This window comes from Branchiostoma floridae, chromosome 8, assembly GCF_000003815.2.
Source record: "Branchiostoma floridae strain S238N-H82 chromosome 8, Bfl_VNyyK, whole genome shotgun sequence".
Classification (NCBI taxonomy): Eukaryota; Metazoa; Chordata; class Leptocardii; order Amphioxiformes; family Branchiostomatidae; genus Branchiostoma; species Branchiostoma floridae.
The window spans coordinates 15,702,836-15,717,788 of record NC_049986.1 but is presented as its reverse complement, the minus strand read 5'-3'; the positions used below and the strand labels follow the sequence as shown (position 1 = coordinate 15,717,788).

Sequence of the window (14,953 nt, the reverse complement as noted above, 5' to 3'; positions counted from 1 at the left end):
GCTAAAACCATGCCTCTGAAAGCAGTACAGAGAGGGTGAAATCTATAACCTCTGATTGTCTTGTTGAGTGAAGAGAGAATGCTTGCTGCCAATATATGTATTAACAAACAGTTCAGTCATTAAAAAAAAAATCAGTCAGGACCAGGAGTTTGCATAGTTAAGTTATGTATTCCTGAAGGAAAAAGTCAATGAAAGGCATAGTCCCAATTTCTATTAAATAGAGTTCAACAATGAAAATTTTGAAAAAGTGGCCATGCACATTGGTTTACTTAACATGCCATGAACACCAGGAAAGCAGTGATATTGCTAGTGCCTTTCTCACTTTGTCGACCACAATTTCTTCAAACAATGTCTTTAACCCGATCTGGCTTCTATTACAAGATGAGAGACATAATCTCACTGTCAAACATCGCTGAGGCAGGCTGTGGCTACAGGAGACCATGGTCCTCCCTAATTTCAAAGGAATTAATTATAATGACCTTAAGGATCTCTTAATGCTTTCCATATTACTAATTACATTCAACACAATGTTGCTGTTTAGTATCATTCATTCAAACAAATGACGTCTTTGTAGCTCTCTAGGAAATTGCATTTATTGGCACTACACCAAATGTTTTTCTTAACGAAAAAGTACAGCAGCTACACACACAGTTTGGGATCAAAGCAGAGAACAGCACATGTATTTGGAAGACATACATGTGCAGAGAAATCTGTACCAGAAAGTAAGCATTATATGCAACATTTTGCGCTATTTCTGTTGCTGAGAACAGGTGCAGTAAAACAGGTGTTGTAAAACAGGTGTTGTAAGACAGGTGTGGTCAGGACAGGTGGTCTAGTTGTCAGGCACAGTTTCACCCAGCCACTTCATGTAGGCAGGGTTTCCTTGGTCAAGCTGTGGATGAATGAGGTAGAGAATAATCATTTCCTATTGCAATGTTACAGCACACTACATATCGTGCAACAACTCCCCTTATTAATCAATGCCAGGTTTAGTATGGATATGAATTAGTTACTCAACAAAGCAGCAACAATATTGTTTGTTACCTTGGTGCTAATGACCTCAGGAACGTCATAGGGGTGGTTCTTTCTGAAAAGTAGAGTAGAGAATGGTACTGTAAATGCATTTAAATTTGCAGGGATTTAATTTTGCGTTAGTGGGAAAATAGAGTGTTCACAGTTTTTTAAAGTTGTGCTAGTGCCATACACTGTAGTCACATACTGTAATGGAAAATTGTTTGTGGTGTTTTAAGTTCCTGGTAAGACTGTCTCATGAAAACCGCAACATAAAAACACAGCTTACATTTCTGCAATTACAGTATTTGGTAAGAATATAAAAGTGTCAACATGTATACTGTACCTAAGGGTTAAATTATGCAAAATATTATACTAATGTAGATGACTTAAACTCACCTCACAAAATCTGTCAATGCTGCCACCTTGCTTGTCCTTGTCTTGATCATCTGCAAAAATCAATCTTTCCAGTTTAAAAAAAGTGTGAAATAAGTTTGTTGGTAAGATACAAAATGAATGTCTTTGTGATAGTTTAAAAGAGGGGAACTTACTTACAATATAGGAACATCATCTAGCACTTGGGAGGTTGATGAAATGTTTTTCATTTACTCACCAGTAGAAGTTCTCCATCTTCCTCTATCTTGCCCTCCCATTCATATCTAAGGATGTAGTACAAGATATTGGCAAGTGTTTCTTTTACATATAGATTGTCTTGATGGTAGCAATTCCACGTTTTCTTTTACATAGAAGACGATATAGGATTTGCAATTTTACGTCTACCTTAATGGAAAAGAAGCTTATTGTTTTTGCTCCATTTCTTTTCTTCTCAAAAGAAATAAGGTCAATGACCTAGACCAGACAGCTGTCACCATGGTTACTGGAGGAGTAACAGACACCCTGTCAAGTGTCATGATGGACTGGTTACCAATGTGTATGAGAGAATAAAAAGAGCAGTAGTTTGCTAAGCTAATGTTGGTAATCTATCCGTAAGGGCAGAAATAAGCATTAACCTAAAATTTAATCAAGATCTAATGTTACTCACACAGAGATGATCTTAGGTATGATGTTGACACAGGCTGCCAGCTTGTTTTCCACCAGGCCCCTTGAAACAGACAGATACATGTAGAATTGTTTTTTTTTTAAATGATACATGATATGATACATAAACACAAGGTGTTCAGGATCCTTCTACATACATATGTACTGGTAGAGCATATAAAGGGGAACCCAACAGCAGAGGATAGTGTTCTGGTTTTTCAGGGAATAAATTTTTCTAAAACATTGCAGTGACTGTCGTGTTGACACTGCAATGTTTGTGTAGTGCGTACTTTGCGATTTTCTTGCCGACTTCCTCGTCAGGCACGGTGACGAAGCATGCGGAGTGTGTGCCCGAGGTGTAGGCTGTGGTCTCTGCCATCACGCTGTACAGTCGTCGTGCGCCCGCAAACAGATAGGTCCGCATCAACACACAGCTAACCAGCAACACCTGCCAATAAACAAGAACGTCCTGATGTAACGGTCAGACGTTCAGGCAGCATTCACTGTTTTGTCAGTAACTGATCCATATTCAATCAACCAATCAATCAATCAATCAATCAATCAGCAATCAATTAATCGATAAATCTGATTTTACCTCAATTTTTCTGAATTAATGTGAATTTACCTGAATTTTCTTGAATTAGCACGAATTTACCTGAAATTTCTCAACCAATAAATCAATCAGATGGCAAATAACCAATCAATCACTATGGCTTCCTTGTAATAGACATTGCAGCACAAGGCTGATATCATTGGGCAATTATCCAATATACATTGTACGTATGATCTGCGTGGCATTGCAGAACGTTGCAAAATATTACAGTTACTTTCGCTTTCAATATTGTACAGCATGCAACTTTCTTTGCCCAGTGCCATTTCATATTTCTGTGCAATCTGTATTACCTCTGCAGTAACACCTGTCTCAACATTTTGACCAGTATTCCAGCAGCTATCTGTTTGGACATACACAATTCTCCAGATTTGTATTAGTGGCGTTAAAAATGGAAACAATTCTGCCAACCTGTCCGCTATCTCGTGTGGCTGCCCCTTGGAAGGTCAGAGGTAAAAAGACGATACCACTGTTCTTTCGGTAATGTACTAATATAATTACTCAATTAGTAAATGAAACTAAAATGAAATGAACAATCTATAAATAGAAAAAAATACTACTATTATCTAATTATACGAAAGTAAGAATATAGGGATTTAACTAAGAAAAAATACATCTTTTGCTTTTTTCAATAATATTATACCCCGAATGTCAGAATCGTTTCTCCCTACGATGTTTTAGTAGCCGCCATTTTCAAAACACGGAAGTATGGTAGAGGTATGAGGGCTTGGCCGGATTCCATCCGCTTTCCGTGTTTTTTTCGCCGCTAAAATGGCAACTTGTCTTCCAAAGGAACTCCAAGACGTCGTGCCTGGATGTAAGAAGGCACTGCATCTTGAGACGCTGGACAAGAGCAAGTTAGGCGCGCCGTTTTTCTTCGTTTTGGCCCAGAGCGCCGAGAGATTGTTCCAAGGCAGGTTTCAGGAGAGCCTGGGGTTCGCCACCAACGTCTTGGACTATTCTTGGGAGAAGTTGAACACCGGACACTGGAAGGATGTGGACGTCTGCTGGAGGGAGGTTTTCACGTTCGGATCGCTGTTTAAAGCCGTCTGTCAGTACGGCATGAGGGATCGATTCAACACAATGGTAAGATAATCTTCTTCTTTGGATACAAATACAGGACAATATGCCTCGCGGCACATCAACGTCGAGGGAAAACCAGGTGCATCTGTGCAAGGAGGTTGTGCAATAATTTCTTATTCATCACTCAAGATTTCTATCAAGTACAGTAGAAGCCGTTTAATTGCACCCTCCCCCCATTTGCCAGAACATTTTGTGCAATCAATCATCCGAATGGTGCAACAAAGCAAAGTTATTCAGCTGGACCACATCACTACAGGACTTTAGGATTCTGTGCAATTAACAGAAGTGTGCGGTTATCCGTTACGCAATTAACTGGCTTCTACTGTATCTACTTTCACCTTTATCAACGTTGGATAATGCTTACAATGGTCACCATTATCCGAGGGCTAACCTATATCCTATGCTTTTATTTTAAAAACAAGGCATTTAGGGATATCAAATTGACGGATGGACGTGTTGCAATATTTTTTGTATATACAAAATTGGAAATGATATTGTTTTAAAACCACCGTCCGTTGACTTGGTATTCCTAAATATCTTGTTTTAAAGTCAACGGATATAGGTCACTTCACAGATTGAATGATAAAGGTTACCTAACGTTACAGTGTGTAGATGGCAAACCAAAGTTGTATATCAAGGTCTTAATACTTCACATACTTTTACAACTTCTGCAATTGCATGATTGTTTTTCAGCTTCATTAACAGGCAAAAAAAAGAAGAGCTCAAATTTTATCCACTTGGTACATGTACTTCTTCTTCCTATGTCATCCTTGGATGATGTTTTTCAAGTACATTGTACATGCTAGTGCAGTTTGATTCTGCTATGACGATATTATCATTCGTCTTGACAAAAAGCCAAAGGATTGCACCAAAATACTACTACTGAAAAGTCTAATATCATAATTTTAAAAGTATAAAAATATCATACACGACATCGGATTATTGATATGCCAGCTTTCTACCCCTAAAAAAGGCTAGGGTTGGCAATGTTTTACTACTACTAGGGTTGGTGGGTTTTACCATGGTCAAAACTGACCAACGGAGGCTTTATAAAGATAAGTAATGCTATCAATATCATATTTGGACATAGTTGCATGGATGAATATGTCATGTAAACCACAGTGACTATATAAACGAGTCAATCCGCTGTAACAATGATCGGTTTTCCCTGGAGCCAGCGATTATAATCTCCCACTGACGTACGTGGGTGCAGTAGAAATCAATCTGAGTACATTAATGTCCCAACTGTGTATGGCTTAATGGAATAAATTGGTCCTGCCTACATTTGTAAATCAAATTCTACCTTTGTTTGCCTGAATAAGTTTTACCCAGAGTACATACTGTTTCAAATCAGTCATTTTCAAGTCTATAGAGAGGTGGAATACACTACCAAGGCCTCAGAAGGCAAATGGTGTGCTTCGTGTTTCCCATTAAACTAAACCCTAGAAAAACCTGCTGACCCTATAGCCTTCTTTTGGTTGGGCAGTGGAGTCACAATAGTTTCCATTTAGAATTTTTATTCAGTCTGTTTCCAATTAAAGAAACTGCTTGTCCTGGTCCTCTCTATAAGTGAAGGATTAAAATGTATCCACAGATTTGAAATCATTATGCACAAAATTAAAGTTTGATATTGAAAGTACTGTTACAGTAGCACTAGTGTTTTGGGCCAAAGTCTAAAAACTTTGGAAAAAAAGAAAGATAATCCCTACCCACTGACCCTGAGACTGAAACAGGACTGAAACAGGAAACACATCTGTTTTTTCCTAGGCCTAAGCCATGTAGTGGCCAACTCGGTAGAATATTTCACAGCTGCAAGTGGGTAAAACATTTCACAGCTGAGGTAGGTAGGCAGCACTATGGCTACCCAGTTCCACCAAGCTGTAAGAAATGGCTTGTACTAAATGTGGCATTATACTTACATGCACATTACTGTTTATTTTTCTTCTGTTCTCGTGCGCATTTTTTCTTTACTGAACCACCTCCACTGGCCACAATAGGGTGCCTTCACTTTTCCTGTGCGTAATGGCTCACATGTGGTCTTATCCGGAAGTGAATGGATGAAGATGAAGAGTGGGCTCCTTGTAGGGCCCCTTTAGTGGTACTGAATGATACATGGAGATGTACAAATGCATGATTTATTATGGTACCACAGCAAATTGTTTCAAATTGTATAACATGAAACCATTTTTGTCATGCTGCAACAGATTCTTGAAAGTGTAGAAATTTGGTGAGATATTTTTTTTGTGTAACAAGCAATCTCATTATCACCTTAAGTATCATTTTTGTTCTTGACTGAGAAACACTGTCCTGCATAACATGCTTACATGGTTGCTTACCATAACATTAAATACAAACAGAACCACAACAAAAGTGATCATCTCTCATGTCCACTCTCCCTTCTTATTTATTTATTTATTTATTTATTTATTTCTGTAATCTTTATCCAGGGTGGTCCAAGCTCAGTGCTCTTGCACTGCTTTTCAGTGGAGCCCTGCTACTTTGCCACTACACCACTAGACTCTCCCCTGCCCACAAATCCAACATGCGCTGTGGTGAGCACTGTTTTAATCAAGTCTCAATTTCCCTGTGTTGTTGTTCATTTGGAAGCCTGAACAAAGATGAATGGGAATAGGTTCGGCAGTGCGGCTGTCTCAGTGGGTCTGTTTATGAATAATTCACTTCCGATCAATAAAGTCCACGGCACCTTAAGCCACGCAGAGCCAGAACTGGGGCTATCATGGGACGTAATGACGTAAAGATTGGATGAAAAATGTTTCTGGAAATGGTTTCAAGTCCATTACACCAGTTGGTGGCTTTGAATCATAAATTAGATGCAATACGATGTGCCTATTACTCTTGGTTGCAAATTTGGTATAGAATTACATTTAATTTAGCCAGGGAGGAATGGATGTGGTAAGATATATGGTTTCAAAGTTGATTATAGCGCAGTTGCAGTGTGGCTTTAAAAGATAAATTGTGAAGAATTCTTATAGATTTTGACTTTGACTTTGAGTTTGACTTTATTCGGGTTGTGATAAGTCCTATAGATTTTGCTGCCAAGTTTGGTATTCCAATCTATCACTAGTATTAGTATTACATATGACTAGAAAGAAAAGAAAGGATACAAAAAACGTAGCTGGAAATGATGCCAGTTGCAGTATGGACTTGAAACATGAGTAGAAAACTCAGTAGAATTGCTGTAAATTTGGTGCTATTGAAGTTTGGTATTGCAATACTTTATGTCTAAACTGCATGTGGCAAGGAATGGATGCAGTAAAAAATTTTGCTGGGAATGGTTTTGATATTAAATACACCCGTTGCAGTGCAGCCATGAAACATAGAATGTGTGTATAAATGGTGTGTGAATTGGTATAAATTTTGCTTCTAACTTAGTGCTAAGTTTGATCCATTTTGTTGAACTGGCAGGAAATGGAGACAGTGAAAAATGTTTCCGGAAATAGTTTCAATTACAACTACACTTAGTAACAGCGTAGCTTCATAACATAAATTTGTAGAAACGAAACACTGCTATAAATTTTGGTGCACAATTCAGTTGTACAGCTCATTACACATGTACATGTACAAAGAAAGAAATGTAATACCTGTATTGAACAGGCTCTGCTAGGGAAATGCTATTGATAAAGTCCCTAATATGTCTTAGGGCTGGTTCAATAATGTCCTGTTGGTTTCCATACTAGTACATAAGGCTAAGTAGTATTCACTGAAGAATAAGACAGAGAAGGATTGTAAAAGGGATGACATCAATGTCTAACAATCATTGACAATGTTAACAAAATTTATTGCATGATCATGTGCAACTGGGGCTGAAATCATGAATTTAGATACCTTTTAAGGTATCTTAAAAGACCATTATAAGTCACTTGTTCCACCTCGCAAGAGGATGACTGATGATGATGAAAAAATCTATGCTATACTTAATCTATATCCATCATCTACATGCTTCTTTTCTTTAATTAAAACATGCACTAATGAACTTAAAGAGTTTTTAGCTGACTGTATTTAATTACATGACTGGACATGAAAAGTGATTCAATTGGTCATGTCCTTGTTACTGAGTCCACTATTGTAAATGCATTTAAGTTCCCTTGGATGTAATTTTGCGTCAGCGGAAAGTCGAGTATTCGCGCTGGTTTTAAGTTCTCGGTAGTGCCATACACTGTAGTCACATACTGTAATGGAAAAACGTTCGCAGTGGTTTTAAGTTTGCGATAAGACTACCTTGTGAAAACCGTGTATGGAAAACCACTGTGAACATTCTTGCATTTACAGTATATAGGGATTCTATTAATTTCTGCAGGATTCCCAAATCCAGTTTGATAGGATGATTTATGATGCCTCATTTAACATATCACTGTTGCACATTATTCCCTGTCCTTGGTGCTGACTGCCGTCAGTTGTGCATGTACTCAGTACATTCAATAATGGCATTGTGACCAATATTTTGTTGAACCTGCAAAATCCGAAATCAATTAGAAATGATGATGTTTCACTTATTTTTGGACACAGTTCATGATAAAAAGATGAATCGGGTGGATCAGAGACAAAGGAATTGAATTGATGAGGCCTCATCACTCAGGCATCTGAACTTTGTATCATGTAACTGATATTTAATGAAATGTATGTAATGAGACAGCTGCACAGGGCTGTCTCTCTGTCCTACATGTCCTTGCTTGTTGGGCTTGAAAAAAATTGACCTCATCCATCCAAATCTAAACTTCATAACATGGACTTGATGAGAGTATATTTGTGTAAACTTAGGTTAAAATGGAAACTAGCATTGCTAGTAGCAACATGGGCTCCCAAACAAGGACAGAAAAAGATCAAAAGCTGGAGACAGCTCTGCAACAGAAGCAAAATACAAGTAATAACATATATGATATATTTATACTTTACTTAGGATGCCATCAAGACATGTGACCTCGGACTTCTGATGGGAGCTCCTGTGCTGGACAACATCCTCAGTAGACTGGTGGCAGTTCTGCAGAACTCTGCTAGGGGGACAACCAAGAGACCTCAGGAACAATGCTCGAAATCACCACCCACCAGTCAAGTTAGTGGCATCTCACTAGTAACAAATTCATGAGCAGTTTCTAAATAAACTAAAACAGGTAGTTTAACTTACTTACTAACTGAGAAACTGCTCATGAGTTTGTTGTTGAAATGAATGATTGCTGATCTTTCGGTTGGTTTCTGATTCAGTCATTGAGTAATTCTGTACTACTGGTAGTTTGATGAATAAACTGTCCATGGTACTTAACAGTGTGTTAGTAAAGGTATTACTGTATATGAGTTCAGCAACTTGAAGAGTGTAGCTATCTTTTGACAGTTGCAACTTTAATTTTTGTGGTGTTATTTAATTTCAAATGTTAACCTGGGGTTTCTAGAATACATCTATAATACACCAAATGATAGTTACTCAAGCAACTGGATATGATTTTGTGAGTAACTATGATTTGGCATATTTTGATACCTGGATGTCTACACTTCGTCAAACTTTGGTGAAAGAATACTCTCCCATATTTTACCAAACGTTCTGAAGTTTTTTTTCTGACTGCATCTTGCATTGCGTGACATGTGAGCCTCTAATTCATATTGTCACCTGATCACAGGTACCAAAGCGACCGAGGACTCTCATCCTACCAGTCATTGACTCGGAGAAGAAAGTACCCAGGGTGCACTGCCCCTCCTTGAAGAGCTTCCTTCTGAACTACATGCGGAAACGGCAGCCTGTCATCATACAGAGCAACATGGAGCACTGGCCAGCCAGGAACCACAGGCCTTGGAGGTATTGTTTGTTAATCTCCAAGCAAATCCTACAATGGCATGAGATAGTACCAACCTGGCCAAGGAGTGTAGTCAGCCAAGAGGTGTCCATCTGCCATGTAGCAAAACACACTCCTAAGCTGGCTTCACTCCTCTGCCAGCTTTTGATACTATCTTATGCTACCGTAGGATCTGCTTGGAGATTAATTGTTTGTCTGTTTGTACATTTAGATCCTTGTACTGTTTTGTAGTGCCTGGTGGGACATAGAGAAGCAGGTTTCCTTGCTGTTTAAGTACTTTTGTTTCTGCATCAGACAATACACCTCTGCAACCTGGACTTACAAAGGTATTGTGACTTCAATGGTCACTAGAATCTCCCGATTTTATTGTCTGTTTTTAATGTGTAAATGGAAAATGGTGTATGTAAGATGGAGTGGCATTTAATATGAGATGTTTTTACAGACGATAGTAAAACAAATCTTTGATTTATATAGTATTACATTTGTGAATTATTGCATAATTTCAGCCATTTTTGAGGAAAATGTTGTTTTATTATATTTGTACTTGTTTTATATCTATTTACTAGTAATTTGTTAATCTATCTATTGAAATTTATATTTGTTATTTATCTATATTCGTTCATTGTTGCATGATTTCCCCCCAGCCTGGAGTACCTGCGACAGATCGCTGGCTGTCGGACTGTTCCAGTGGAGCTGGGCAGGAGGTACACGGAGGAGTCCTGGTCACAGGCACTCATGACTGTGGACGAGTTCATCGACAAGTACATTGTTCAGGTCAGGTGAAGGGCACGGGCCACCAATCCAGGGCTGTCTCTAGCTTTAAATCTTTTTCTGTCTCTCTTATTGTTTAGGAGCCCATGTTGTCAATTTTCGTTGCTAATTCTGTCATTTTTAGCTTAGATACATACATTTTCATGAGTCTCATGTCATGAAATTTGTGTTTTGGAGATGGATGGGATGAATTATTTTTCTGTCCCAGGAAGCAAATTTCCATCTCAGGATGGAAAAATGGGTCCTCGAGATATCCCTGTACCAATCTTTATTCAAGATGATGAATAAAGAGACTTTTTTTAAACAACCATTGCTTTATTTCCACTGATGTTTTGGTCACCGTCTGTCACCTTGCTCAGAGCAATAACTGACTGGTTCACATCACATTTCAGTTATAGGTGTCGCTGCGTACAGATTAGTGACTTTTGCCCACTTGTTGTGTGGTGCAGAACTGCAGATATGAATGATTATAATCCTTAAGAAGTATAAACACAAATTGGATGTACCATTTGGTAGGTAGTTGTTTCTAGTAGATTGTTATTGAAGAAGTGCTTGCCAATAGACGAAGCTATTTTGGTTCCCCAGAAATCCTCTGACGTTGGGTACCTGGCGCAGCACCAGCTGTTTGACCAGATCCCTGAGCTGCGGGAGGACATCCGCGTCCCCGACTACTGTTGCCTAGGAGACGGGGAAGAGGATGACATCGTGATCAACGCCTGGTTCGGGCCCAAGGGCACAGTCTCGCCCCTGCACCACGATCCTCAACATAATCTACTGGCACAGGTACTGCATGGTCATAACAAATGATAAAAAAAAAAGAATTTAATTCTTCTTGGTGCAAGTCAATGTGCAGATGTTGGCACATTGATGCACCAAATCCGTTGTGTGTTTTTGGCAAGCCGAAGAGGCTCAGTGTGCGTCACTCCACCGTCAGGGAAAGTCGTGTAAAGTGCCTTTCCCAAAACCACAACGTGGGGGCATGGTGGGAATTTGGGACCTTTCCAATCTGAGGCAAACACGCTACCAGTTGTGCCACACCAACGCCACATGTAACAGATGATACCAACCAGGGATGTCTCCAACTTTACAGTACAATATCTTTTTCCTTCCCACTCATTTTTTGGGGATCAAACTCACAGCCATTTAAAAATATAGCAAACACTGTACTCATTGTAAATTCATCAGTGCCAATTCTGATGTTTCTAATTTCAGGTTGTTGGGTCGAAGTACGTCCGCCTGTATGCTGAGGAGGTGTCCGACTGTGTGTACCCTCACGAGGGCCACCTGCTGCACAATACCAGCCAGGTAAGGCCTTCTCCCGACTTCCTGTCAAGTTTTTTCCTTTCTATCAAGTTTTTCCTTTCTATTATAACTTATCATTATAATGTATACTATGTATGTATAGTATGTAATAATGTTGACATGGTTATGGTGATACTTGCAGACCAAGAGCAGGGTTTCTGTTCGAAAATATCAAAAGCAAGGTTACTGCATGATAATCATACAGAGTTGAACACAAAAATAGAAATTTGGGCACTTTTTTTTCGTGACCCACTGACGTAAGTAGCCCTGGTGCTCATTTCACGAATTTACAATCGTAAAGAGTTTGATACCATATGAAAGGAAATCACACACGCTTTCTATTGATCTATAACAAATTAGAATTGATGCAGAAACTACAGAAATATGGTCAGCAAAAGTTGATAACCAAACTTTTTGTGCCGAGTTTAGTAGTATTTCTGGTGGTTTTTGATTTATCGTTTAACGCATGTACTTTTTTGCCGCCAGGTTGATGTGGAGAACCCCGACCTTCAGCAGTTCCCCCGGTTCAAAAGCGCCCCCTACTTGGAGTGCACTCTCGAGCCAGGAGAAATGCTGTACATCCCACCCCGGTACTGGCACTACATCAGGTCCCTGGATGTCAGCTTCTCTGTCAGCTTCTGGTGGTCCTAGTGCCCTGTACAGTCATGCCCTCTATCTGTATTGATACACATCCCACCCCGGTACTGGCACTACATCAGGTCGCTGGATGTCAGCTTCTCTGTCAGCTTCTGGTGGTCCTAGTGCCCTGTACAGTCATGCCCTCTATCTGTGCTGATGTACATCCCACCCCGGTACTGGCACTACATCAGGTCGCTGGACGTCAGCTTCTCTGTCAGCTTCTGGTGGTCCTAGTGCTCTGTACAGTCACGCCCTTTATCATCATTTCATAATATCATTATTGGGTGGGTCGACTGCTCTCTCTTTGCAGCAAGGGGCTGAATTGTGAGCTTACAATAGCAGGGGCTAAATCACAAGGGTCTGGAGTGGCTGGCTACATGTACAGGCTACAGGTTTAAACCACTCACACCAGGAAGGATCCCTTCTCTTTGTGACACTGTTGCACCTTCCACCTCAGCATTGGCTCTATATACAATCCCTGAATGTCAGTTTCTGGTGGTCCTAGTGCCCTATACAGTCATGCTATCTGTATTGACACACATCGCACCCTCGTATTGGCACAATATCAGGTCCCTGAATGCAAGCTTCTGGTGCGTGGTCCTTGTGTCCTGCCCCCTATCTGTACTGTTGAGCAAAGCACCTTGGTACGTCACTACTAGGGCTGGGTATCGGTACAGCGTACCGGTACAAAACCGGTTTGTCTTGTTGGACCGGTCCAAAAAAACCGGACCTGAAAAAATTAGGTGGACCGGATGTTGGACCGATTAGAAAATCAACATATTATTTTATCAGGCATTCACACATTTTGGCGCTTGCAGGTGGAAGAAAATAACAAGAGTGAAGTAGAGTAGAGTTTATAGTCATTTCTACCAAGTTTTACAGTCAATCGTACAGGTGCAGTTAGCGTTGTAGGATTTTAAGAGGCCAGTGTAAGTCTAATACTCCACCAAATAGATTTCTTTGTAGTGAAATGGACCATTGGTATGATTTATACTGAATCAGGTCCAGGTTCAGGTCCGGACCTGGACCTTATCCTCTGGACCTGAACCGGACCTGAATTTTCTGTACCGGTACCCAGCCCTAGTCACTACTCTTTCCCCCTGGGCATCAGCTTCTGATGATCCTAGGGTCCTGCTACTCCCCTTTTTCAGTAGTATTCCTGATCTGTAGTGTTGTACATACCACCAGTCTTTTGGGTTCTCTCTCTGCTACAATGAACACCATCTTACTGGTGCTTGGTCAGACCATTGTACTGTCAAACATCGCACTCCAACAATACATCAGTAATCTTGAAACTACAATGCAAGGAAATTCTGGACCCGCCTTTTGATGGTGTGCTCGACTTGCTTGGACTACATGTATATTGTTGACATGAAAATGGTGTCAAAACATAATTATTTGTTGCATATTTATTTGTACATGTGTATCTAAAATAATAGCACACCATTGCATATTACAAGAGATTCAATTTTGCCAATCGTATTCACCCTAACCATGTGCTTCCATTTCCAAGTCTTTTCCAAATTATAGGAAGATCTTGAAACAGGTTTTGTAAGTTATCACCTACATGAATATGTATAGTATACATATATCCATCACGTAAGTGTACTATACCAGAGATATTCTATCCATAATAATATCAGAGGCTACCGTAGTAGTAGGATGTAGTTAGTAGTAGTAGATGTAGAAGAAATGTAGTGTAAGTTACACAAAGTACCAGTAGTTATAGAAACTCAGATCTCATGTAGTGTTGTAGAGGTAGAAGATTTGAATACATCTAACAATATCAAAGTAACCTTAAGGGCTGAAAAGTTTTAGTGTTGCAATGTAAAATGTATAAAAATTATCTCTTTTTCTTGATAGGCATGTGAATAAACAAAAAACTTGTACAGTATAATGTATTCACATTATTGATGGAAGAAGCAAATGAAATGCATGAGAGGCCAAATGATACAGTATATACAGCACTTCAGACAGTTTTGATAATCTGACATTACACATATAGCATGTGTAAGTCTCTTAATCTGAAAACCAATATACAATGTATATCTTGTCACGATGCTGTTAGATGTATACAGAGTACATGAGTACAATTCTCTTTTTGCTTAATAATATTTTACCAGCTCTGTTGAATGAGTATTGTATTTTTAGAGTAATGTGGAACCTACATATTTTGTAAATTTGGAATAGGTTGCATACCTGTTAACACTGATTATTTACAGTAGGTAAGATTAAGTTCAAGCAACTTGATTCAAATTACATAGATTCTAATGCAAAAAAAGTGATCATGAAAATGATCAGAAAAGTCTGATGAGAAAACTTTTGGACATACATGTACATGTACTTGTAATATCTCTGGAATATGTTGATAATGCACAATACACATGATGGAGTAGTACTAGTGTTGAGAATTCCAGAGGAAATAAAACTATTCCTGCATCTCAACATCTTGTCCAGAGTCTTGTCTTGTGTCTGGAGGAATGTCCACTGTCTTCATTTCTACATCAGACTTTGTTTTTCTCTGCTTTGGCTGGGGCTTCTGGACTTCAACTGAAAGAAAGGAAAGACAGACAATCAGTTGTCAATGTTTGAAATATGATCCTATTTACTCATGCGCAGACCTACCCTACAGTGCAGAAGGCTTCTCACATGTTTGGTGTGAGGAATTCATACTGGGCGTACAATGCAAATGGGA

General features: G+C 39.3%; 3 protein-coding genes across 3 annotated transcripts in view; 1 reads left to right on the top strand and 2 right to left on the bottom strand.

The window, feature by feature from the left end:
- Positions 1 to 577: 577 nt before the first annotated feature.
- On the bottom strand, positions 578 to 3,103 carry LOC118420811 (protein CutA homolog). Its single transcript, XM_035827823.1, has 7 exons — positions 2,985 to 3,103; positions 2,340 to 2,497; positions 2,054 to 2,113; positions 1,625 to 1,670; positions 1,411 to 1,460; positions 1,045 to 1,087; positions 578 to 892 (listed from the first exon to the last, which is right to left on the bottom strand). The coding sequence occupies exons 1-7, from the start codon at positions 3,012 to 3,014 to the stop codon at positions 833 to 835; spliced, it is 447 nt and encodes a 148-aa protein (XP_035683716.1). The 5' UTR covers positions 3,015 to 3,103; the 3' UTR covers positions 578 to 832.
- Positions 3,104 to 3,325: 222 nt separating this feature from the next.
- Positions 3,326 to 12,909, top strand: LOC118421565 (lysine-specific demethylase 8-like). The gene is made up of 7 exons (XM_035828910.1): positions 3,326 to 3,745; positions 8,661 to 8,813; positions 9,373 to 9,548; positions 10,191 to 10,320; positions 10,903 to 11,100; positions 11,530 to 11,622; positions 12,106 to 12,909. The coding sequence occupies exons 1-7, from the start codon at positions 3,431 to 3,433 to the stop codon at positions 12,268 to 12,270; spliced, it is 1,230 nt and encodes a 409-aa protein (XP_035684803.1). The 5' UTR covers positions 3,326 to 3,430; the 3' UTR covers positions 12,271 to 12,909.
- Positions 12,910 to 13,651: 742 nt separating this feature from the next.
- The window catches only part of LOC118421587 (uncharacterized protein C11orf98-like), a gene marked incomplete in the record, with an annotated part of 2,282 nt that continues 980 nt past the window's right edge, over positions 13,652 to 14,953 (bottom strand). The window contains 1 exon segment of the mRNA XM_035828935.1: positions 13,652 to 14,808. Within this exon segment, the coding sequence (XP_035684828.1) occupies positions 14,687 to 14,808 (122 nt within the window).